Source organism: Aristolochia californica, unplaced genomic scaffold (genome assembly GCF_029961685.1).
Source record: "Aristolochia californica isolate CCGP_79_NKW_82.1479 unplaced genomic scaffold, dmAriCali1.0.hap1 SCAF_1, whole genome shotgun sequence".
In the NCBI taxonomy this organism is placed as follows: Eukaryota; Viridiplantae; Streptophyta; class Magnoliopsida; order Piperales; family Aristolochiaceae; genus Aristolochia; species Aristolochia californica.
In genome coordinates, this window is record NW_027181770.1 from 9,164,093 (window position 1) to 9,187,316 (window position 23,224).

The 23,224-nt window shown below is 38.5% G+C and overlaps 1 protein-coding gene across 2 annotated transcripts; it reads left to right on the plus strand.

Moving 5' to 3' along the window:
* Positions 1-31: 31 nt before the first annotated feature.
* LOC137958755 (uncharacterized) lies at positions 32-16,622 on the plus strand. 2 transcript variants are annotated; one of them, XM_068805876.1, is made up of 3 exons: positions 32-216; positions 337-417; positions 16,315-16,622. In XM_068805876.1, exons 1-3 carry the CDS (start codon positions 106-108, stop codon positions 16,327-16,329), a joined length of 207 nt encoding a protein of 68 aa, XP_068661977.1. In that variant the 5' UTR covers positions 32-105; the 3' UTR covers positions 16,330-16,622. The 2 variants fall into 2 exon arrangements, with proteins under 2 accessions (XP_068661977.1, XP_068661984.1); XM_068805883.1 differs by having other exon boundaries at positions 16,318-16,622.
* Positions 16,623-23,224: the final 6,602 nt, after the last annotated feature.

Sequence of the window (23,224 nt, forward strand, 5' to 3'; positions counted from 1 at the left end):
ATTGAATATATGATTATTGACTTCACCTTCCGTGTGCACGGCCTGGCTATACCTGGTTTTGCCAGCCGAACGCCCAATTCTTTGTGCCTTAGACCTCCAGGAAAAATGATGAGAACTCGCTTGCTCTCCTTCGTGCTGGGATTTACAGTAATGGGGTCTGCTATTTCGGTCGCATGGAAGGATATGTGGAGCGATCGATATTCTCTATCTGCTGAAGTAAGAAGCCCTTGTCGTAATCGTTAATTATTTGCAATTTTGCGATCATCTTCATTGATCATTTTTTTCTCTTTTTCTTCATTTAATTCGAACTTATTTTTTCTGCTCCTTCATTGTTAGATGACGAGCCAATTTGGTGCCCTAGAGTCGAGAATCTCTGAGTTGGAATCTCTTGTTCACCAGAATGCAGAGTCGATTAAGGTATTTTTTTGCTCCCTAGCTGCGTCTTATTGGTTGATTGTGAATAAAAGGAGAAATTAAAGAGAACTAGTTTTTCGGTTTATCATCTCTGTGAAATTGGTGAATGTGCTGTGACATTAATGAGTGTAGTAGTTGCCTTTTCCTCCAGGCTGCAATCAATTTGGAGTACCTCTTGTAAATAATTCTCTCGCCTTGTCTTTAGCAAATCCGATATGTACATTAAGTGACATTATAAGAAAAGAGAAAAAATGTACATTCACAGTGGTGGTCTTTTGCTAAAGATAAGGCCTCTTCAGTTATTGTTAATAGGAGACGATTAAACTTTAGAACAATACAGAAAATCTGGAAATAGTGATGAGGTCCCAAAATGTTCTGTACATGGAATTGGATATTTTCCCTGAGTACAGAAATATAACGTTGAAAAACAGAGCTGTGATTGTGAAGTATCGAAAATGTCAGCATCCTTTCAAAAAAAAAAAAAAGAAAAAAGTTTCGACAATGTGGATCAATGAAGAATTTGGGGCAATGTTCTGTGATCAAACTAGCCTCACCCACATGGAGGATCAAGGTGTGGAGATATGAGTACTTTCTGCTGTAAACTTGATGTAGTGAATTGGAAATTAGAACCAAAGGAGCATATATATACATATATGCACACACGCACACCCACGCACATACCCATGCCCACCCAAGATAGGAAAAAGAAAAAAAGTATAAAACAAAAATTGCAACAAGCTATATGGTCTTGTTGGATGTGGATTGTGACTAATCAATGTTCATTGGGCTAGATGTTTAAAAGTTGCTCAGACTATCAAAATCTCATCTTCTACTGTTCAAGGTACCGAGGTCATTAATCATGGCAATTTGGCAATGGTCTTCTAATACACATGCAGCTGTGCTGAGAATTTTATAAAAGGAGAAGGAAAGCAGTGCTTAAAAAAGGTGTCTTGAGACTTGTATGGTTTATAGTGTGAAAAGAGAGGGGGATGACTTAATCAGTCAATTGGTATGGTGCTTGCAGTGTCCAATATAAGTCTTTAAAGGGTCTGTGAATCCTAAAAAGGGCAAATTCAACCCCCTCATCTTGCTTGCATTTTCTTATCTGATGGAGGCGTTAGCTGTTAGATATCAGAGATAGACGTCGGAGGTTGTTTTTTTACTCGCTTATGCTGCTATGGGTTATGCTAGCAACCTGGTCAATGAACTCATTAAGATGCCTGAGGTTTGCTTCTTGTTTAGGAATTTACCTTCAGATCAATAGCTTATGCTGCTGCTTTTGGTTTTACCTTTTAAAGAATATAGAAGTTGCATGTGAACTCTATAAAGTAAAGATGAAGAAAGAATTTTTGAAGAAGAAGGTGGAGGAAAAGAAGAAGAGAAGAGAAGAGGGTGAAAGGGAGATTGCACGTTGAGAGAAAGAGGCTGGTTAGTGGATCTGGTTGATCCCTAACCTCTTTATTGATAACCTAAGTGATTGTAATACAAAATAACCAAATTGCCCTTACTCTAGTTATCTTAATTACAGCCATCAAACAGTAACAAGAAAACGTAAAAAGTACATTGGTGAACATGTCTAATTCATCTCTATCCAACTAGAATGCTGGACAAATACCCTATAGTAAAATTACCAAATTATGCCTTACCTTTAACACTCCCCATCAAGTTGGAGCATGTATATCCACTAATCTCAGCTTGAGACAAAAATGAATGAATGCACGTTTTCCAAGGGCCTTGGTGAATAAATCATGAGCTTGCTCAGTGGTGCTTAAATATGGAGTAATCACTTTATTGCTTAGCACTGCATCGTGAATAAAATGACAATCCACTTCTATATGTTTGGTCCTCTCATGAAGCATTGATTTGCTAGCTATAAATATTGCTATTGGGTTATCACATTTCAGTTTCATGGGACCAATTCCTTCCAAATCAAATTTTTGCAACACAAATTTTACCTACATAAATTCACTTATAGCATGTGCTATCTCTCGATATTCAGCTTCAATGCTTGATCTGACATTCTCACTTTTCTAGCTGGTAAGATTACTTCCCGCAAATACACAATAACTTGTTGTAGATTTCTTGCCTAACTTCGATCCTGCATAATCAACATCTGAAAAACCCATAATGTCTAAGTGTCCATATGGCTCATAACATATCTCTTTTTTAGGAGCCCTTTTCAAATACTTCAAAATTCTTAGAAGTATCCATAAATTGACTTACAATGCCAACATCAAATGATATATCGGGCCTAGTTCATAAACCAATTGTTCAACAAATCCCCACTACATTGTTTTATCACTAGGTATTGGGCTACTTTCATCATGTACAAGAATTCATTTCCATAGGAGTGTCAATGGGTTTTGCGCACAATAATCCATGTTCACTTAACATATCTATCACATATTTCCTCTTAGATAAAATGATACATTTTTTGCTTCTTGCTACTTCTTTTCCCGGAAAGTAATTTAATGCACCAAGGTCCTTAATCTGAATATGTTGCGTTAGATAATTCTTCAATATCTCTAAAAAAATGATAATTCTTCACATCCTTGATACCTTCAACAACATCTCCAATAAGCACTATATCATCAACATATTCTTCTAATACAACAATTTCGGTTTGTAGTGCAAAATAAACAGAGAATGATTGCAATGGCTTCTATTGAACCCAAATGACATCATCACTCTACTAAATTTCTCAAACCATGCTCTTGCCTCTATTTTAAACTATAAATGGTCTTTTGGAGCTTGTATTCTTTACCTGTCTCCCCTTGAGCAACATACCCAAGTGGTTGCTCCATATACACTTTCTCGTACAAGACTCTATGTAAAAAAGCATTTGTTTTTATCTAGTTGGTAGAGACCAGCCGTGATTGATGGTGATTGACACCAAAATCCAAATAGTACTAAGTCAACTTACAAATGAAAAAGTGTCAACTACCAACACAAATGTTAAGGAAATGCCAGATGAAGGGTAAATATCTCCTTCACCACAAACAAATGAAGTAGAAGCATCAACCTATGTAGTTGTTTTATGAAATAAGGATGGTGACACATTTGAGAAAATGGAAGACATACCTGACATGTTGCTGGAGGTGCCAGAGTCTATTAACCAAGAGGATGGAGAAGAAGCATGAATTGTAGACATACCTGAGCTTGTCATTGTGATATTACCAGTTGGAGGATTCGAATGTGCCTGAGCAGCTGGAGTAGTGGTCAATGCTAGCTGACCCAATTGCTGTAATATATTCTGGATACTCCTAGAAGATCTAATTCCATTAATAGCCACTTCTCAACTCTCTATAGAAACACTAGAATTTACCCAATCAGGTTTCCAAATTTATCCCAACACTTGTCTGAGAAGTGATTGGATTTATCACAATGCACACACTTTCTATCTATACGACCTCTAGCTCGGCCTCCACTATCACTCTTACGTCCTCTGGATCAGCCTTCACTATCAATCCTATGTCCTCAACCCCCAAATCCTCCTTGTCTACCTCAATCCTATGTCCTCAACCCCCAAATCCTCCTTGTCTACCTCTAGACGATTCAGATCTAGGAATAGAATTAATATTAAGGGTAGCATCGGAACCAACTGTAATTTTACCATTTTCACCCCTCCTTCAGCCTGAAGAACTTTGTTATATACTCTCCAATGTATCATCACCATCATCAGCTAGTATTTGTGCTTGTACAATGTCTTACTCTGGTCCTAGTCCATCTAGAAATCGGGTAAGCTGAATCTGATTTTCCTCTTTTCAAATCTCAATAGCATCAATTGTAAAAGGATGAAATGCGCTAATCTCTTGCAAAATGCTTCTCATCTTTGTAAAGTGTTGAGTTATAGTTCGATAACCCTTGGACATACCAAAAAACTTTCATAAAACTCATATATTCTTGACGAAATTAGTTTCTTGTGAAAAAAATAGTCTTCAAAGTGTCCCAAATCTCTTTTTATATATTACCGCTCATAACCTGGTCACTTAGATTGTAATTTTCTTTCGTTTTATTAATACATCTTCTTCAAAAAAATAAAAACCTGGTCACTTAGATTTTTCCTTCATGCTATTGACCTGCCAAGTCATAACTTGACTATCTTTAACTTCCCAGTCATCTCATTCCCCTCTTAGGAATTTCAGCTTTCTTTTGGCCTGAAGAAATATTTGAACAGACCTGAACCCATTAATATAATTTCTTCCATTAAGCTCGGTAGAGATTATTTGAATACTATGTGACTCCTTGGAGTCTGAACTTCTTGAGCCTCTTGAACGTGTAACTACTTCAAATGTGCCTACCATTAGTCAATATTCAACAAACAACTCCACAACACTTGCTAAAATATAATTCAGATGCACAGAGATCACAAAACTCATAGCATTAGCCTATGCAAGTAATGTGGTCCCACACACTACAAAATAATTAGGCACCCAAACTTCAATTGATATAATTTCACTAATACAATCCACCAATCCACCAAAAACAGCATTCCAAGTTGTTAATTAGGGCTGGTGTAAAAAAAAAAAATTAGGGCTAGTGTCAGCCTTGATGCTGATGACGTATGCAAACATGGGGTCTGTGAAGGGTGCACTGCCAAGAATAGGGTAGAAGAAACCCTATCAACCCTCAAAGGGTGGCACAAATATCACATAAAGCTGTTCAATTGACGGCACCAGCCATCAACACTAGGGTTATGGCATAAATAAATAAATAAAAGTTGGACCTTTACCTTCAATCAGCAGCAATTTTGTGAAATCCCCTTTCATGGGAAACTTGTACGCTTGAGGGGAAGAGAATTCTCTCTTAAAACCCCACTGACAATCAGATTGATTGCTCTGATACCACTTGAAATACAGAAAAAGTAAGAATTTTGGAAGAAGAAAGGGGAGGAAAAAAAGAAGAGAAGAGAAGGGAGAGAAAGGAAGGTTGTGCGTTGAGAGAAAGAAGCTGGTTTGTGGATCTGGTTGATCCCTAGCCTCTATATTGATAACTGAAGTGATTGTAATACAAAATAACCATAATGTCCCTACTCTAGTTATCTCTATTACAGCTATCAAACAGTAATAAGAAAACGTAAAATTTACATTGGTGAACATGTCTAATTCACTTCTATCCAACTAGAATGCTGGAAAACAATACCCTATTGTAAAATTATCAAAATACCGTTGACCTTTAACAGATTCTGTGGCATGGTAGAATCTGAAGCCAGTTTTACTTGATAAGGTCTTGCATAAATTTATAGGATTGGTTTCTAAACATACATAAGTCTTTCATATAGTAGGTACCTTGCATGTAATGCACATGTATCTGCCAGAGAAATGAAATCCAGAAGGGTACATTGGGAGCCACAGAGAACTTTGCTTGAAAGATGCAGCAGCTAATTTGCTTGCACCTTAATAATAGATAACTCATCATAAATAAACTTTGCTTGTATTGATAATAATTCCCTGTAGGTTTCACTCTGTTGCTTTTTTGTTGTTCTCTACAGAAAATATTACCCTGTAGTTTTATTTGCTGATCAGGTAAATGGTTGTGGAATTGTCTTCTATCAGGACAGTTGATCATGGTTTTAGTTTTCCATCAGGACTTTGGTTAGAGACTGTGCAAACTTTGCTATAAATTCATCTTGAGAACTGAATGAGGCAAGGAAATATCTTAAGAAATACTTTCAATAATAGGAAAGAAAAAGCAGTGAGCAGTAGAAAATCCTAATGCAGCACCATGCAGGAGATTTTGTATTGCTTTGTGGATCTTGCATTCTCTCACATGCGTACTAGGAAGAATTATTTCAAGCCCAAGCTTGTGAACAACAATTTACTGGTCTCCTAGGCTGTGGATGTGTGTGGTAGAGTCATCCAATGTCCTAAATGAGAAAGTTTCCCCCAGGTACCCGTGTAAAAGTTTGTTAGCTTGAAACTCACTCATTTTAGGATTGTGTTTATTCTCTTTAGGATTAGTGGCTTGAGATGTTGGAATAGGCAGGTGGACACAAGACGAGCCGAGCTGAGTTTTTGCAAGCTTGGCTTGACCTGGTCATAAACCTTTAAGCTTGAGCTTGAGCTCATCACCCGCTTTAAAATGGAACTCGAGCTTAGCTCAACTGTAACTTCATGTACTTGAGCTCAAGTGGTTTCTCCTTCCTAAAAGGCAAGACACACAACACACAAGAGAGAAGGAAAGAATACCCTCTAGGTGTGGCACTAAGCCAATCTGGCTAGCTGCTTTGTCTTGACTGGATTTTGGCTAGGAGTGGCTCGGTTTGGATTTAAACTCGAGCTGAGTTCATGCCTGGAATTAGGCTTGTTAGATAGCTCAAGTTGAGTTTTATCTCAAGCATATCTATGTTGTTAATACACATTTGAGTTTAGATTTAAAGGATAAAAATGTAAAGGCAAAAAAGTTATCTATTTGTTCATTTAATGTTTCTTGTATTTGAAACTTTTTATTATTTTATAAATTTTTACATGCACGGTGTCCCATGGTTGACCTGTGATTGAGCTTGTTGTTGACTGCTATGTGGTACGTGAAGAGGGAACTTTGATCTCATGTACGGTTGACAATCGAAGGAGCTATCACGAGTTGCAGCAGATTGTTTGCTGGTTGTGAGCAGATTTTCCTTACACAAGCTCTCAAAATTTCTTAAGCAATTTTTCTCTCCAAAAAATTGCCAACAGGTGTAAGGGCGAATCCTATTTATAGGGTACTGGAGGTGATTCAATCACCCACTTTTTTCTCTCCTTTATCCCCTCCTCTCCCCTTGACTAGTTCCACATTCAAGGGGAGAGAGACTTTTTATGAGCCATTATATCGTTTCATGAGAATGCAGCATTTGTCCTCTCATATAGTTTGAAATAGTGCCACCTGCTTCCTTTAGGTGGCATTTTCCTACAACACCACTTGTTGACCTTGTGAAGATGCAAGCATTATTTTTTAATAAAATGGAAAGTCCACTTCCCATTATGGAATCTAGGTTATCTTATTTAGTCATGGAGCTTCACGTCTTCTTCAGTTTTCTTCTTTCTTCTCATGACCCCTTAGGATTTAGGGCACTTTTTGGAGTGGATTGCAGGAGAAATCAAAACTTTAAGCTCTAAGGAAACTCAAAAGGGTAGCTTCAAACAAAGACAAGCCAAAACTACAAACTCTAAGCAACTTGGAGACAAAAAAGTTGTCTTTGAGATCCAAGTTTCAAGTACATTGGGGGCAAAATTCCTTCAAAAAAATGTCAAGTTTTGAGAGAATTTGGGGAAAACAAGTTGTCCTTCAAATTAAAGCTTCCAAGAAACTTGGAGGTTGAAAATTGTAGTCAAACACAAACTTCATGAAAACTTGAGGGTAGAAAGTCATCCTTGAAATTCAATATCAAGAGAATTGGGGGCAAGACCTCTCCAAAATTTGTCTCTGCAAGGAAATTTGGTGGCAAAAGTTGTTGTCCTTGAAATTCAAGGTTCAAGCAACATGGGGGTGAAAAATCATCTTCAAAATTCCAAGCTTGAATTTCATGAGGGCAAAATTCTTCCAGTGTCAGAATTCACCCAAAACCTTAACCCCTAAAATAATTCGAGGACAAGAAAATTTTTTAAGTCTTCCACCATGCAAATCTTCCCAATGGTTTAGGGGCAAAATGTCATCTTTCACGAACTTCAGCAAAATCCATTTTCCTGCTTAGGGATGTCAAAAATATGATTTGGCCAAACCACCATGTAACTAGAAAAGTCTACAACAGGCTTCTGCAAAATCAGTGATGCTACTTCGTGACGCCAACAACATGATTTGGGTAAACTACCTTATAACGGAAAAGCCTACCATAAATTTAAGCAAAACTTGTCTCCCTACTCTGAGACACCAAAATGAAACTTCAGCTAATCTACTTCTTGGCTCAGAGAGGCCACAAACAAACTTTGGCTAGCTCACTTCATTGTTCGGAGAAATCAAAATTGAGCTATGAAAGGCTTTGATGAATATGCTTAGCTACTTGAAGACACCAAAAACACTCTTTGGCTAACCCACTTCATTGCTTGAAGATGCTTAAATCAAGCTTTGACTAAATGTCTATCTGGTTTCGAGACACCAAAATCAAGCTTTGGCTAAATTTATTTCGCGGCCTGGTTAGACCCTGAACAAACTTCAAATGATCCATCTTGTTGCTTGTGGACATCAAAGACAAGCTTTAGATAATCTACAATGCAACTCAAATAACTTTTGCCTCCCAATGGCTTCTTTCTTTAAGTATCTTACGAGAAAAAGGAAAAGGTGGAATGCAACAACCACATGTCTGACCATGACCTTGATTCACAGCGCCTGTCACCATTTTCGAATTGTCTGATCCAACTCGGACCTCCCTTGGGAGGGATCCTTCTTTGGCTGACCACAACCTTGATTCATGGCCCCCGTTGGGCCACCACTATCAGATCTGTTTGATCTACCAAAACAACTCTTGGGAATGCTTTTTCTTTTGCTGACCATAACCATGATTCATGATGCCTGTCAGGCGCCACTATCTGATCGTTCAACCTGGCCAGGACCGCTCTTGGGAAAGCTTCTTCTTTGGCCAACCATGACCATAATTCGTGGTGCTCGTCAGGTCACCACTATCGGATCATCTGATCTGACCAGGGAGGTTCTTGGAAAGACTTCTTCTTTTGCTGACACAGCCCTGATTCATGGCTCCCATCGGGTCACGACTATTGGATCTTCTGATTTTCGCAAAATAATTTTTGGGGGGCTTCTTCTTCAGCTGGAACTGCTTTTTACTTTGGTACATGCTGCTCTTCTTCATGTAGAGGTGTTCCTGCAAATTCATTAAAAAAACTAAAAGGAAAAAAAAGGAATTGAAAGACCATAAATGGCCGCTTCGGCCATGCAAAGGCAACCTAATCATTATGAGCTTCTTTTGGGGAAAGCACGAAATGGGAACCTAGATGAACTTACTTCATGTGCTCAGCACAATGGGTAAGAGGGCGTGTTTTGTGTTACGTCTTTGGAGTCTTCGATGCTTCTCCCTTCAACAAGCTTTTGGGACTCTTTGCCATCGGCCGTTTGCTGGTGAATCCTTGCTGAAAATGTTTAGCCTTTGGTCATCAGCTGTGTCATTGCTGCCTAAATGAACGAAGAATCTTGATGCCGTAGGGTCCAGCTTTACATAATGGATGCCCAATTCGTCTCTCAAAGAAACAGTATTCCTTGTTAATGTTGGAACAAGCCCACCCATCCTTTGCTGAGGATTCTTTCATGCAGTCTTTAGTTTGAAAACAGTCCCTTCTGCATCCTTTGCCTAAGACTCTAAGCCCAACCGAGATCTGAAGGTGAGTCTTGCGAGCCCCACGAACATGTTTCCCCACACCAACCTATACTTCATCAATCATGAGAAGTTCCTAGACTGATCAGAAGTGGAAGAAACATGTAGGAGCCTCCAACAGAGAGGAAGAAGAACCATGCTGGCCCTTCAGGTGACGCCACTGTTGTCTCAACATAGTCAAAAGTAATGAAGAGAATTTCGGAAATTTGAATGAAAAAAAGAGAAGCAACCGAACCTGTAGTGGAAGACAAAAGAGTCTCACCTTCAAAGAGTTGATGCTTCATCTGGTTCTGAGGCTTCATGGTGGGATTACAGAATTCTTTGATGGCTGTGGCCAGGAAGGATCACCTCTACCTGGTGCTGAGAACTGCAGAACTGGAAAGGCTTGATCAGCTTGGTTTGGAGATGACAAGATCTTCTAACATCCCATACAGACCATTGAAGTTCCTCTTCGATACAGTGGATACAAGTTGATGGTGGTTCTTCTGGTCACACCATATAAAACTGAAGTAGGTCCAGCATCTTCGAGCAGTCATCAGTACCAGAGTTAGATCAATGTGCCAATGGTGCATCGAGAAAGCTGTTGCACAAGAGGGCAGCAAACAAAGATTTCATTCATCTACTAGGTGCTTCTTGAGGAGAATGTTGAGAATGCACTGATGCTGTAGCTTTCACAAAAAGTGAAGAACTTATGAAGCCCAGTGAAGGTCAGGCTAAAAAAACAGCATAGAAGAACAGAAAAAAAGAAAGAAGAGAGAAAAAAAAGGACTCGGAGCTCATCTGAAATGCAGATGCAGTGAAAATGAAGACATCAGAAGTTCAATGACTAGAAAGACTAGAAAACTTCACCTGCCTCTGGTTATGCAACAACTACAAAGGAAGATCTTCTAAGAGGCCGCAGGTGTTGAGTCTCTCATTGAATAGTATAAAGCTAGAGAAAGTGGAAAATTGAGCTCCATTGACTCCTCTATCTACAATGAAATAAGTCATTCAAGAAGTTATGAAAGATGGAGGAAATGGAGGGTGTTTACAGTCATTAATTGAACAGCAACTGAAAGAGAAATATTGTTCGGCAAAAAGAAAGCAGGAAACAAGATAAAGAAGAGAAACCAAAAGGAACGAGATGAGCTCGTTATAGAGTTTAAAAGTTGAAACTAGTAATGAGGATAGAGTTTGAGAAGCTTAAAAATTTCACTTCAGAAGATTTAGAGAAGAGTTCGTTCTCAGAATCTCAGCCTTCAATTACATATTTAGCCAAAGAAAAAAAATGATACAGTGCTTCAGCATGAACAATACTGGGATGAAGAGATAAGCTTTACACGTCTTAAATTTTGATGAAAATCTGAAGCAACCTTAATGAAGCCCCATGCTAGCTTGGTTTTTAAAAGTTGAAACTAGTTAAGAGGATAGAGTTTTGAGAAGTTTAAGAATTTTGCTTCAGAATATTCAAAGAAGAGTTCATTCTTGGATTCTCAGCTTCAATTACATGTTTAGCCAAAAATAAATAAAAAATGAGACATTGCTTCAGCATGAATAATACTGGGATAAAGATATAAGCTTAACATGTTTTAAATTTTGATGAAAATCCAAAGCAACCATAACGAAGCCCCATGCTGGCTAGATTTCTCAAACCAAAATTGCTGGGCCTTGATCGTTATCAAATCGGATAATAGTTGGGGAGGAAACTATGATTTGAACGTGGGAATTCGAATTTTATTGAAACAAGTGTTCATTGAGATTGAGCCTGCCGCATTTCTGATTTTTTTATCAATGTTCAAAGGTTAATTTGGGCAAATATAATGAGGTTTATATTTGAGTGTGCGTTTGGAAGAGTTCAATGAAATTATGGTAGGTCCCCTTTCTATCTTTAATCGATATCAGTCTCTTAACTCAATGAAGATTAAATTTCGTATGTTTGCTATCCCTTGTACATGGGCCCACCTCCAAGTACTCTCTTGGAATCTTAGCTAAAATTATTGCCATTGAAAGGCCCAATTGAAGGCACATGGCCCCACCACTGAAATCATTGAAAAATCGAGGATAGTAGGGATGCAACGGTTGTAGCTATTCAACCTAACTTTTTTTTTTTTTTTGAAAAACTATTCAACCCAACTTATTCAACCTGACAAATGACAAGTTCACAATAGGAGATCCCTACAAATCAAAAGCACTCTTATCCATCCATGAAGAAAGCTTTGAAGGGTGGTGTCTGTAGATATGAAAAATGAGCGATCAAGATTATAGACTGATTAATGGCCACAATTGAGTTAGAAGTATGGGACCATTAGTGGGGATAAATTGGACTCTCAAATCATGATTTTGATCATCATCAATGGTCGAGAATATATTTAGTGGGATTGGGTCCTCCATTCAAAAGGAGTGACTTGTGTCATTGTCCAGGAATGATGTGTGGCATGATGTGGAAGAATCACATAAGATGAGAGGTGGATTAAGGGTAACCCCATGATTCTATTCATATCTGGAGTTGGCATGTGACCTATTCTCATGAGGAAAAGAATGAGTAAAATAGTAGATGACACACTTGTATCTAATTAGATTAAGTAAAGGTTGAGGAGGAAAAAAAAGGGTGATTGGTTAAACTACCTAACCTTAGCCTATAAATAGAGGTCTACTCTCTAGGAAAAGGGAGGATTTTAGAAGGAAGAAACTTTGCCAAAATTGACGGAGCTGGAGATTTAGAAGAAGAAAAACTCTAGATATTGGGCCAAATTTAAGAAATACCATGAACTTTGCCAAAGTCCTCATAGAGCTTGCAACAAGCAAGGAGTTCTACTGCAACTCTATCGAGATTCCTGTATGAAGCTTGTAATAAGCAGACACTTTGTTGGAACTTCGTGATATCTCCTGAATCGTGAAACGTATATGAGATCAAAGTTTTCTTGTCATGCTTCATACAATGGCCAACAACAAGTTCAAACTGCTAGTTGATCAATTAGACCAAAATCCAAATGTTGGATTAATTGCATAACCAACAAAGATTGTTTGTGGATATCGAATTAAAAGACCAAGTTTTTAGATTTTACCCTACACAGTTGATACTTACTAAAATCTTTTGTTGTTTTACTTAAGGTCGCGCTTTTTCACAGACTAGCCACTTTTTATATCGATGTTTTTTCTGTAATTACAATAACAAAGTTTTTAGAAAGTATCAAGTGATGAAAGGGTCTTATGTTTAATTTGATCCTCTAATTTAATATCTTCGCTTCTTTTGTTGGTCTTGTAGTTGAACTAATTATTGGATTTGGTCTTGTGGTTGGTGGCTGCCATGTGTGATGAAAGTACTTTGATCTCGTGTATATTTGACAGCCCAAGAAGGTATCACAGAGTTGCGGTAGAGTCTGCTTGTTGCAGGCTCCAAAAATGGAATTTTGATAGAGTTGTAGCAGTTCTCTGCTTGTAGCAAATGTTGTCAAGATTTTAGAATTTCTAGTGATCTAGTGACTCCTTTAGAGTCTCTTTCTTTCTACCCTGTCCTCCCTTTTCCTAGAGAACCGACTTCTATTTATAAGCCAAATCCTTTACTTGGTCTAATAAGATGCAGTTGTACCATGTGTTCTTTTACTCATTATTCTCTTAATGAAGATATGCCATGTGTCAACTGAATGCATGAGTTGAATCATATGGCTATTCTTGTTCCACCTCTCATCCCATGAGTTTCTTCCATATGGTTCCATGTTTGCCTTTTTGATGAAGCCATGCTTCACCTATCCCTTTAATAATGGGGCCTATTTTACCAGTCACAATCCAAGCCATTGATTATATCATGATCAAAGTCATGAAGTGCATAGCCAATATGACTTTAGTGATAGACCCATGCTTTTGGAGATCATGGTTGTTGATTGGGGCTTGTAATATTGATTGTTTAATTTTTCATGTCTACAAGGCAAAGGTGTCAACTAGGAAATTCTTGTGTCATCTTCTTCTAATAACTAGAGGGGTAGTTTCTTCATGGGGTAGAAAGTTAGAATATTTCAATCGTTTTTTTTAAGAATGTAAGAAAATGATTGACGGTGCAATAGTTGTAGTCAAAGATTACAATCTATATAAAATAAAGAAATTGAGTAGAAATTGCTTGTATCAATTGTTGTGACAGAAAGGTGAAGATTTTTGGGGATGACAATGATATAGGTATCCACTCTAACTAACTATTGGTGAAGCATTTTGGATCTGCCTCTCTTATTTCAATTCTACTATGAGTTTTCAGTTGAAAACTCCTCGCGTTCCTCCTTTATCACATCTCTTGTGTTGTCAGAAAGAGAAGAAACTTCCAAGGTGGTGATTGGTTGGTGCCACCGCAATTCTTCTCCCCCATGGAGGCATTGGGATGTATTCTAGGAGATTTTGGATATTGTTTCTTCCTTTTCTTGTATTTGGTCTCACATTCCGAGATCTGCTAATTCGGCAGCAGATGCGCTTGCCAAGGAGGGAGCTTTCCTGCAATCTCTCGTTGTTAAGGATTTGCGCCCTCCGCTTTTGTGCTTTTGTAGTTTTGTAGTTTTGTAGTTTTGTATTTTCTTTTCCTTCTTGTTAATAAAATTACATCTTCATCAAAAAAAAAAAAAAAAAGAAGGAGAAGAAACTATTTGAGCCTGAGCCGAGCTCAAGCTCATGTCATTTTAGTCGAGCAAAGCTTATACTTCAGTTTTAAGGCCCGTGAGAAGCTCAAAGTTACACCTTTATGATTGAGGCAAGCCTAAGCCTGCAAAAGTTCAGCTCAGCTTGACTTGTGCCCACCCCTAGTACCCCTTTGTTTTCCATCAACTCTCCTTCATTCCTAAGGGGCATGAGAGAGGAGAGCTTTTCAATGGAGAAATGAAAGAGGGATATCGTCTCAGGGGTTCATCATCGATTAGAGCCCGTGGTGCCAATATCATTGCCATAGCCAAAAACCTGCATTCTGCTGTTGCTACTTTTGATCCAGCAAGTAATCTTTGATTGCTGCCATTGCATTGTTGATGGCTTTTTGACCTTGTTGATGTCCAAAGCATTCCAGCTATGGGGTAGAAAGCCATAGCGGAACCACCCATCTGCTTATATGTTATTGACGCTTTTGCCCCAATAAAAGTTCTCCATTTCGCAAATAAGAAGCATTTAGTCTATCAAATCAATAGTCAAACATTAAATAGAAACAACTCTTTTAGAAAAACTATTTAAAAATAAAAAAAGTTAGAGAATTGTACTTAAAAAAGCTATAAATAAAGTATATAATGAAATGGGACAATGTGCCCTTTGTGTTTAAAAAACCATGAAATAATAAAAAAATTCGAAGAGCCTCATATTAACAACTTTTTGTATCTCTTAAAAAGTATTGATGAAATGGGACAATGTGCCCTTTGTGTTTAAAAAACTATGAAATAAAAAAAAAAAATCAAAGAGCCTCATATAATCAACTTTTTGTATCTCTTAAAAATATAAAAAATACAAAAAATGTTAGAGAAATGGGATGTGGTGTCCTATTGTGCCTTAAGAAATTATAAATCAAGTATAAAATGAAATTTGATGTTTTGCCCGTTGTGTTTAAATACCAAGAAATATTAATTAAATAAATGGATAACTTTTACATATCCACTCTTCATATTGTAATGCAAATATACTTCCAAAATGTATTAAAGATAGGGCCATGCGTGAGAAAACCTGATCAGGCACGAGTTTGGATTAGAACCAAGCAAATCTGAGCTAGATCCTGCTGGCTCAGTGCCTCACCATTAGCTCCTTGCGGAGATGTGTTTGCACTCCATGGGTTGCCAGGCATGTCATTAGTGATGCTGTAGCAAAGTTAGTTTTCCTTAAGATTGAAAAGCTGAGCATGTCTATAGGGAAATCAATAATCAGGCTGATCTCCTATCCATCTCTCTATTGCTCCTCTGGGTGCTAAATGTTATAGTTCTATTTGGGGCAGTTCTTCTCCACCCTCTGTTTTCTTGCTTTGTAATTTAAAAAAAAAAACTACCCTTTGGGGTCTATTTCTGTCGAACCTTCCTATGCTTTGTGCTTTTCTTTTGTTTAGTTAGTGGCATAGATTGTGTCAGTTTTCAAAAAAAAAAAAAAAATCTACTCAATGAGAGTTGGCCCTGTGGTAAAATAGTTTATTTACTGCTTAAGAAAATTTTATTTACCATTTTCTGGAGTAACCTGTGAAAAGGGTTTCACTAACCAGCTTTTCTTTTCCAGCGAAAAAAGAGAAAGGCAAAACAAACTGTAAAGAAATTTTGTAAACAAGTAATATGGGGAATAAAAATCAGAATGTTGAGAGGCTCTAGACATAGTCTAATAGGACTCAATGAGGTTCAATTTTGAGTATCTTAAATGAAAAGTACTACTCTTTGCTTTGTGGCAGCTGAAGTTGATCCATCTGCCTTCTGAAGTGTCTCACTATTTATTTTCTGGAAAAGCAAAGAAAAAAGCCTATCTGGCTTTGTGAATTCATATGACAAAAATATTCTTCTTTATCCATCTAAATTCTACAGTACTTGATTTCTTGTGGCCGATTTTTATAACTGGAAATGATCCTGAATGTGGTTGTAGTTATTTACAAGGTATATGGTTTTGTGCCTGACAGTTTTTTTTATGTTGTGTAGCAGGACGAAGGCTAACTGATGCAGTTTGGTTTCTAATGTTTTAGTTTCTCGCCATTCTTACTTGCTGGTGCTGTACTGCTACTGCATCTAATGGTGATCGTGTCTAGAGTTTCTCCGGGATGGGAATCTGACTCTCCTTATGATTTTTGGAAGAGAACAGAAAAGAATGAAATGAAATAGAAAAAAAGAAAATCTGCGATTGTGAAAGCTTGACAAGTTGAACATTTGAAGTTAAAGAGGCTCAAGTACTGGGTGCATCAACATATGTTATGAGATCATTTATCTTTCAAACAAAATTTTAACTGTCAGCTTCTTTGCATCTCAGAGTCCGTTGGAGTAGTTACTGGTGAGTGGATTGCAGAGATGGACACGGTTGAAAAAGGCGTAACCTGTGCCAGTATAAATGAGTAGGAATTTTCTGTTCTTGTATATAAAAGAATAAAAAAATAGAAGAATACCCAAGGTGGACTCTCTCCTTCGGATCAAGTCACTACTCTTGGCTCAAACACCTCTCTCCTATCTTCCAGGGAAAACACTCTCACTTCAAATCATTTCCTCAGCTCTACTCATCTAGAAACCGGGCGAGTGAGGTTCGGTTGTTGCCGAATGAGGTTTCACTGATCCATCCGATGAATGTTTGTCTCTCATGGTACGCTTTTGTCGTCCAATTCAGAATCAGAATCACCATGATTGTCGACAATGCCACCAGTGCCGCCCACACCATCCGAATGAACTTCTTCACTGGTTTGCACTGGCTGAAGAGGATCTCGTTAATAGCATCGTTAACCAGTTGTCAGTCGACCAGGCTTTCCATCCCTGGAAACGCATCGAGTAAATTTTGAACCGCCGTCGTGTAGGCTAAGACTTCATCGTATGTGCTGGTAGGGATGCAGGTCCCGGATTCGCTGCCCGAACAGGTAAACCTGCCGATGAAACTTCAATACAGGTAAAAAACGAAAAGAATCGTGGTGTGATCAGTACGAAGCAGGAACTGTTTTAGTGAAATCGGAATACGCAGAGGTTACCTGAGGAACATCTCCAATTCGGATTGTATTGGCTGGGCAATTCTCTGGTTGGTAGACGTGATCGGGTGAACCAGAGAAAGGATTGCAGATGCGAACCTGATCCAGTAAAAAAAAGTCTGTTCGAGCCGACAAGTTGGAATTCACCTGCAAATTTATTCCATTACGAGGCCATTGGGAAACTAGATTCGAAGATAATCGCTTTCCATTGATTCTGTACCTGATCTATAAGATCATAAATCTCTGCTTTGATATCCTGTAGAGCTGGTTGGGCCGAAACCAAGTCGCAAGGGAGGATAGAGCTCAAGCTGCTGTTGCTGGGATCCGTCCGGTAATCCTCTAGCGCTGTGCATGTGTCCCCAGCAAACCTGAAAATATTATTTTCAGTTTTGTTTCGGTCGGAAAAATTTCACCTCTTTCTTGCAAAACAATTAGTCTCCTTACTTTTCTATGAAGAAGTATGCTCCAAAGTACATCCAACACAGAGCTGTTAAAAACCAGCACAGAGTAATCAGCCTGAAAACATGGAATAATATGAGAATTTGAAATTTGATAAGATTATCACGTCTTGATAGGCAACAAGAGACTAATCCACTTACACATAAAATAACTTGTCCTTGCCAATAAATTCGAGAACTGCGGTGACAGAAATGTTATATAGTTATTAGAGTAGATTCCAGCATAAAGCTTTTAATACAGTTTGGCTGCTTGATTCTGTTGAAGTTCGATTCAGATTCATCTCAATATCAATCAGCTCTTAATCTTGAATCCAAGTGAGACTATTGTCAACAGATGCTTACCCAACAAAGCAAGAACAGCAATCAGATTCATGGAAATGAACCCAATAGTTGTGGCATACCTGCAGGTAGCAAAACATGTTTTTCAGTATTCAGTAGGTAGAAGCCTGTACACTAGAATATGCCAGAGATTTTCCAGAAAAGCTGAGAAAGTGCTGAAATAGGAAGAAACTCACATTACAGAGATTTTCCAGAAAAGCTGAGAAAGTGCTGAAATAGGAAGAAACTCACATTACGGTAAGCCCCAAGCTAACCCAGCGCCTGTTCTTCTCCGCCTCTCTCTGTATATTAGCAGCTTCTACGCCTAGCCTTTCCGAGGTTGAATTCAGGCGGCCTGAAGCATCGAAGAGGACCAAGCTCTCCGGCATCGTTGTAATGACCCTTGTCACATTGTATATAGTCTCGGATGCATCATCTGCCGTGTCCAAGACAATGTTTTTTACAGTTCTTGCCCTTGAGTGGAACCTGGAGCTTCCACCCAGAACTACTCCTGTTGCTGTTCTGCAACAGAAGAGTACATCAGTATATTAGTATTAGATGAGTACATGGGGCAGACTGTGATCATCTGAGGTGTCTGCTGCAGCATATAGAACAAATATTTGAGATGAAAACGTGACGAACACACATGGCAAGTACTGTGAAGAGAAGTCCCAAGAGGATGCGCCAGAAAGAGCAGTGAGTGGTGCAGTTGGGTCTCTTGAAGCTTTTCTTTCTTCTATTATGAAAGCAAAAAGAGGTGAGCAGGAAGATGACTAAACCCAATCCGCAGAGAAGCCAGGCTACTCCAATGCCGTACCCATATATCTCTGTGAATATGGTAGACTGGAAACAAGAAAAAAAAATATTGAAAGTCACAGAACAACAATGACTCATTTTTGGCTGTTTTCACTGATTCTGGATGACAATTAAAACCAAAATAATGGACAATTAAGAAATTTTAGTGTCAGAAGTACAAAGAAATTTTTATGCAAACAAGAAATACAAATCTGAACAAAGAGAGAGAATCTACACTCCAATAGTGCTTGTTTGATATGTTGTAGCCTCCTCTGTACTTTCTCAAGTTATCGAGAGGATCCATCCTCACTGTGTCATCTTCAGGTTTTGCTGGTTCTGAGACACTCACTTCTTGCAATAATTTCCTGCCTAAAATTACATTTGAAAAAAATAAGAATAATTTTGATTAAAAAATCCATATCCTAAGTCAAAGCTCTATATTTGTTTGCAAGCTATATTACCTGTCTCAAACCCTGATAATGGTTTGGAGCCTTCATGAGTGGTACAAGCAGTAATTTGGCTGATATATGAGACCAAAATTGCCATAAGAAGACAAGTGCTTGCAGTTTTTCTAACAACAGTTCTTGAGGGACCCATCTTCATACTTGTCAAAAATAATCAAATTGACCTTGCTGGTATTTCAGGACCTGTAACAGGTTCAAGGAAGCACAAAATCAGAAAAAATGTTGGATGAGATGGTTCATGTAAGATACAGAATATGAATCTCACAGGAATAAATCGTTTAGTATGAAATGAATGATTATATAAGATGAATTGTCTGAGTATCAACTACTCCACAGGAAAAAAAAAGGTAGAAAAGAAAGAAATAATTGATTCCGGAGCTTATCAGGAATTCACAATCCACTTTTGCAATCTTCTTCTGCAGATATTTACCGAGGGAACTCGAAGAAATCCTTAAAAAGCTTAATTAAATCTGAAAACCCCAACATGCAAAGCTATGCTCATCTATCCTCTGAGTTCTGAAATCTTTCTCTTCGCAGGTCGTTAATGGTTGATTACCCACGTCAATGTAATCTTTTCTGAAAGTCTGCTGTGCCCCTGATCAGTAGTTCCTTACGGCGTCTTGCGGAAAGGTACGATACCCAGAATCCCTTCGATCGTAAACAAACTTTCCTAATTCGACAGAACGTCTCCTTCTGAAAGCTTGAAGCTCTCTGAGTTTGAGAACTGGGAAGGTTTTAAGCCAGTCCACGTCGAAAGCGCTGATATAAGACCTTTAAGAACAGACCCAAACAAGTAAACTTCCGAAATCTGCACCCCTCGAAGCCTGCTGAAATTTCTCAAAGCGACACCCAGAAATTCAGAATCGTGAATTTCTAATGTCAGTGAGTTTGAAGAGCGGATGATTTGAAGGGTGTTACGAGGCAGACCCGTGTCGAAAACTCTCTTGTAAGCTTCTCTAGAAGCTTTATATACAATCGCCGTGCCTCTGGTTGACTCCCACTTAAAGCCATCGTCACCATTAAATAAAACTTTTGTTTTATCAGGGAAGGTTAAGAGATGCGCCAAGTTTTTCTGTTTTTAGATTTCTTCTGGTGTGAAAACCCGTCATCGAAAAGAGAGAGGAAAATGAAATATTCCAAGTGTGTTTTTCTCTCTCTCTTTCGGCCTCGTAAAACTATTCAAAGAATTCTTCGTGCTTCAACGTTTTCGTCTTCCAATAGTAATATTCTAATGGCTTATTCAGCTCGTGCTATCATCAGCACTGCGAAGGGTAGAAACAGGATGATCTTAATCGTATTTACAGAGGAGGTAAATTTGGGTCTAGGTCCGATCATCTTCGCCGTATTCCGACCAGCAGAACAATCGAAGGGGGATGATGCCAGAAACGAGCCACAACATAAACATTCAAAATACAACAGTGAACACGTTCCGGCAGCCAGGCTTCTGAGCGTTACAACGCTCGTGAGCTACAGTAAAGTAAGTGTAGAAAAACTGAGCAGGAAGAAAGAGAGTGGGAAGTAGTCAGAATTCTGAACACGGCTGGTTTCCCTCCATAAAGAAACGATTATAAAAAATAAAAAATATCTGAGGATTAAATTGGATCAGTAATTTTGATAAAAAAAATCTGCTAAAAGAAAGATTGTTGTTATATGCCTCGATTCATGCACTCTAGAAGAGGACTTTTCTGGGTTTCTTTTCATCGATTTTCTTTGTTTCTTTACTGTAAAGCAGCAACGATGACTTTTGATTTTCTACTTTTGACAGTTTTCAAAGGGCCGTGGGGAATCCAATAGAGGAAACGGGGAAAAGCAGACAGTCGCAGCTCATTACGTAACAAGGAAAAGTGTCGTAAACTTTGGAGGAAGAGGACTTTTCTGGGTTTCTTTTCATCGATTTTCTTTGTTTCTTTCCTGTAAAGCAGCAGCGAAACGGGGAAAAGCAGACAATCGCAGCTCAGTACGTAACAAGGAAAAGTGTCGAAGGACTCTCGGGCGTGCATGGGGCGAGCAAGCAAGACGATGGATTTTGTAAGTGTAAAGATTGATTCAATCTTTAATCACCACTTAATTTATTGTGAGTATTCATATTTAATTTATACAGTTTTGTATAAATTACAATGGAAAGTTACAGAGTGATTTCCTACAATTTTTAGAGTGATTTCCTGTCAATTTACAGAATGATTTGTTGTCAATTATGTCTTGATTAAGGCATAATCTCCTCTGCAATGCAGGCGTAGAATCTTCAATGGGTCTTCTATTATGCCTATGATTCAAGCATGATATCCTCCACACCCCCTGCAAGTTGATGTCGGATTGGAACAAACGTGAAGCTTGGAGGGAAAAAATTCAAAAAAAGGGCACATATACTTTTGGTGAAGATGTCGGCTACCTGCAAGTGAGATGACACTGAAGTTTGTCATCAACAACTAGTTTGTGAAGGCAATGATAATCTAATTCAACATGTTTGGCTCACTTATGAGAAATTGGATTGGAGCTAAAAAAAATACACTTTTGTTGTTACATAAGATAAGAGGTCGTTGTGGAATAGTAACATGAGGTTCACAAAGGAGATGTGTAAGCCAAAGAAGTTCAAATGCAGTATGCGCAAGCGTACGATACTCATATTCACAGTTGAAACGTGATACAATATGTTGCTTTTTAGCATCGTCAAGATAACCTGCCCAGTTAGCATCAGAGTAAGCAAGTAGAGTACCAGGAGTAGCAAATGGGCAAAAAGATACAATATGTTGCTTTTTAGCATCTTCAAGACAACCTGCCCAGTTAGCATCAGAGTAAGCAAGTAGAGTACCAGGAGTAGCAGATGGGCAAAAAGAAAGGCCAAAGTGAATGGTGTATTTCGCATAGCGAAGAATACACTTTGCAACAAACACATTTTTTACGTCAAGTTGTTAAAGAAACCATTTATTGGGTCACAACAATTGAGAGCACAACTCGGATAGTGGTAGCCTTTACAGCAGGACTAAAGGTGTCAGTGTAGTCGTAGTCAAGACCAGATACCTGAGTGCAACCCTTGGCAACAAGGCGTGCTTTGAGATGCTCAATGGATCCATTAGGTAGATATTTGGTCCAAAACACCCATTTGGAGCCCACAATATTAGTGTTGGTAGGTTAGGAGACTAAAGTTCAGGTGTGATTACTTTGCAGAGCTTGAACTTCTTCATCAATAGAAGCAAGCCAAGTAGGATTCTTAGCACCAGATTTAAATTCTTCATGCACATTAGAGACAAAGAGAGTGGAGAGAAGTCCAGAGGATCCCACGATACTGAGGTTGGTTGGATGGCGAGTTTTGAAAATACCAGTTTAGCTCGTGTAAGCATAGGGCGAGAACCCAACAGAAATGCAGAAGTAGGAGCAGGAGGAGTGATATGTGTCTCAGTAGGTTTTGGACCGGAAGCTGGGTGCAACGAGGAGGGACCTGCAAAAGAATTAGTGGCCTGCAAGGACTTATCTATTGGATCATTACAAATAGCACACAGGTTAAATCCGGATTAAGTAATGGGTGGAGAATTGTGTGCAAAGGAAGGAGGGGGTTCTACGCATGGAGAATACTAGGTTCTAGAAAGTTGAAAAAATGAAGAGAGGAAAGAGGTTGGGCCTGAGAGGTTTGGATGAAATGAAAATTGTGTTCATCAAATTGAGCATGGCAGGTAATATAGAGCCTAAAGGTGATGAAATCAAGGCATCGAAACCCTTTATAAGAGGGACTGTAACCCAAAAAAAATGTATGAAATATTGCGAGGCAAAATTTTATTAGACATATAATCACTAAGCAAAGATAAACACGACAACCAAAGGGATAAAGAATTTCATATTTCGAAAGGGAACCTTATAA

Bases quoted from the DNA above. Each gene is read 5' to 3' on its own strand.
- LOC137958755 (XM_068805876.1), top strand. From the start codon at position 106: ATGATGAGAACTCGCTTGCTCTCCTTCGTGCTGGGATTTACAGTAATG. The intron at 217-336 runs GTAAGAAGCCCT...CTTCATTGTTAG, and splicing joins GATATTCTCTATCTGCTGAA to ATGACGAGCCAATTTGGTGC.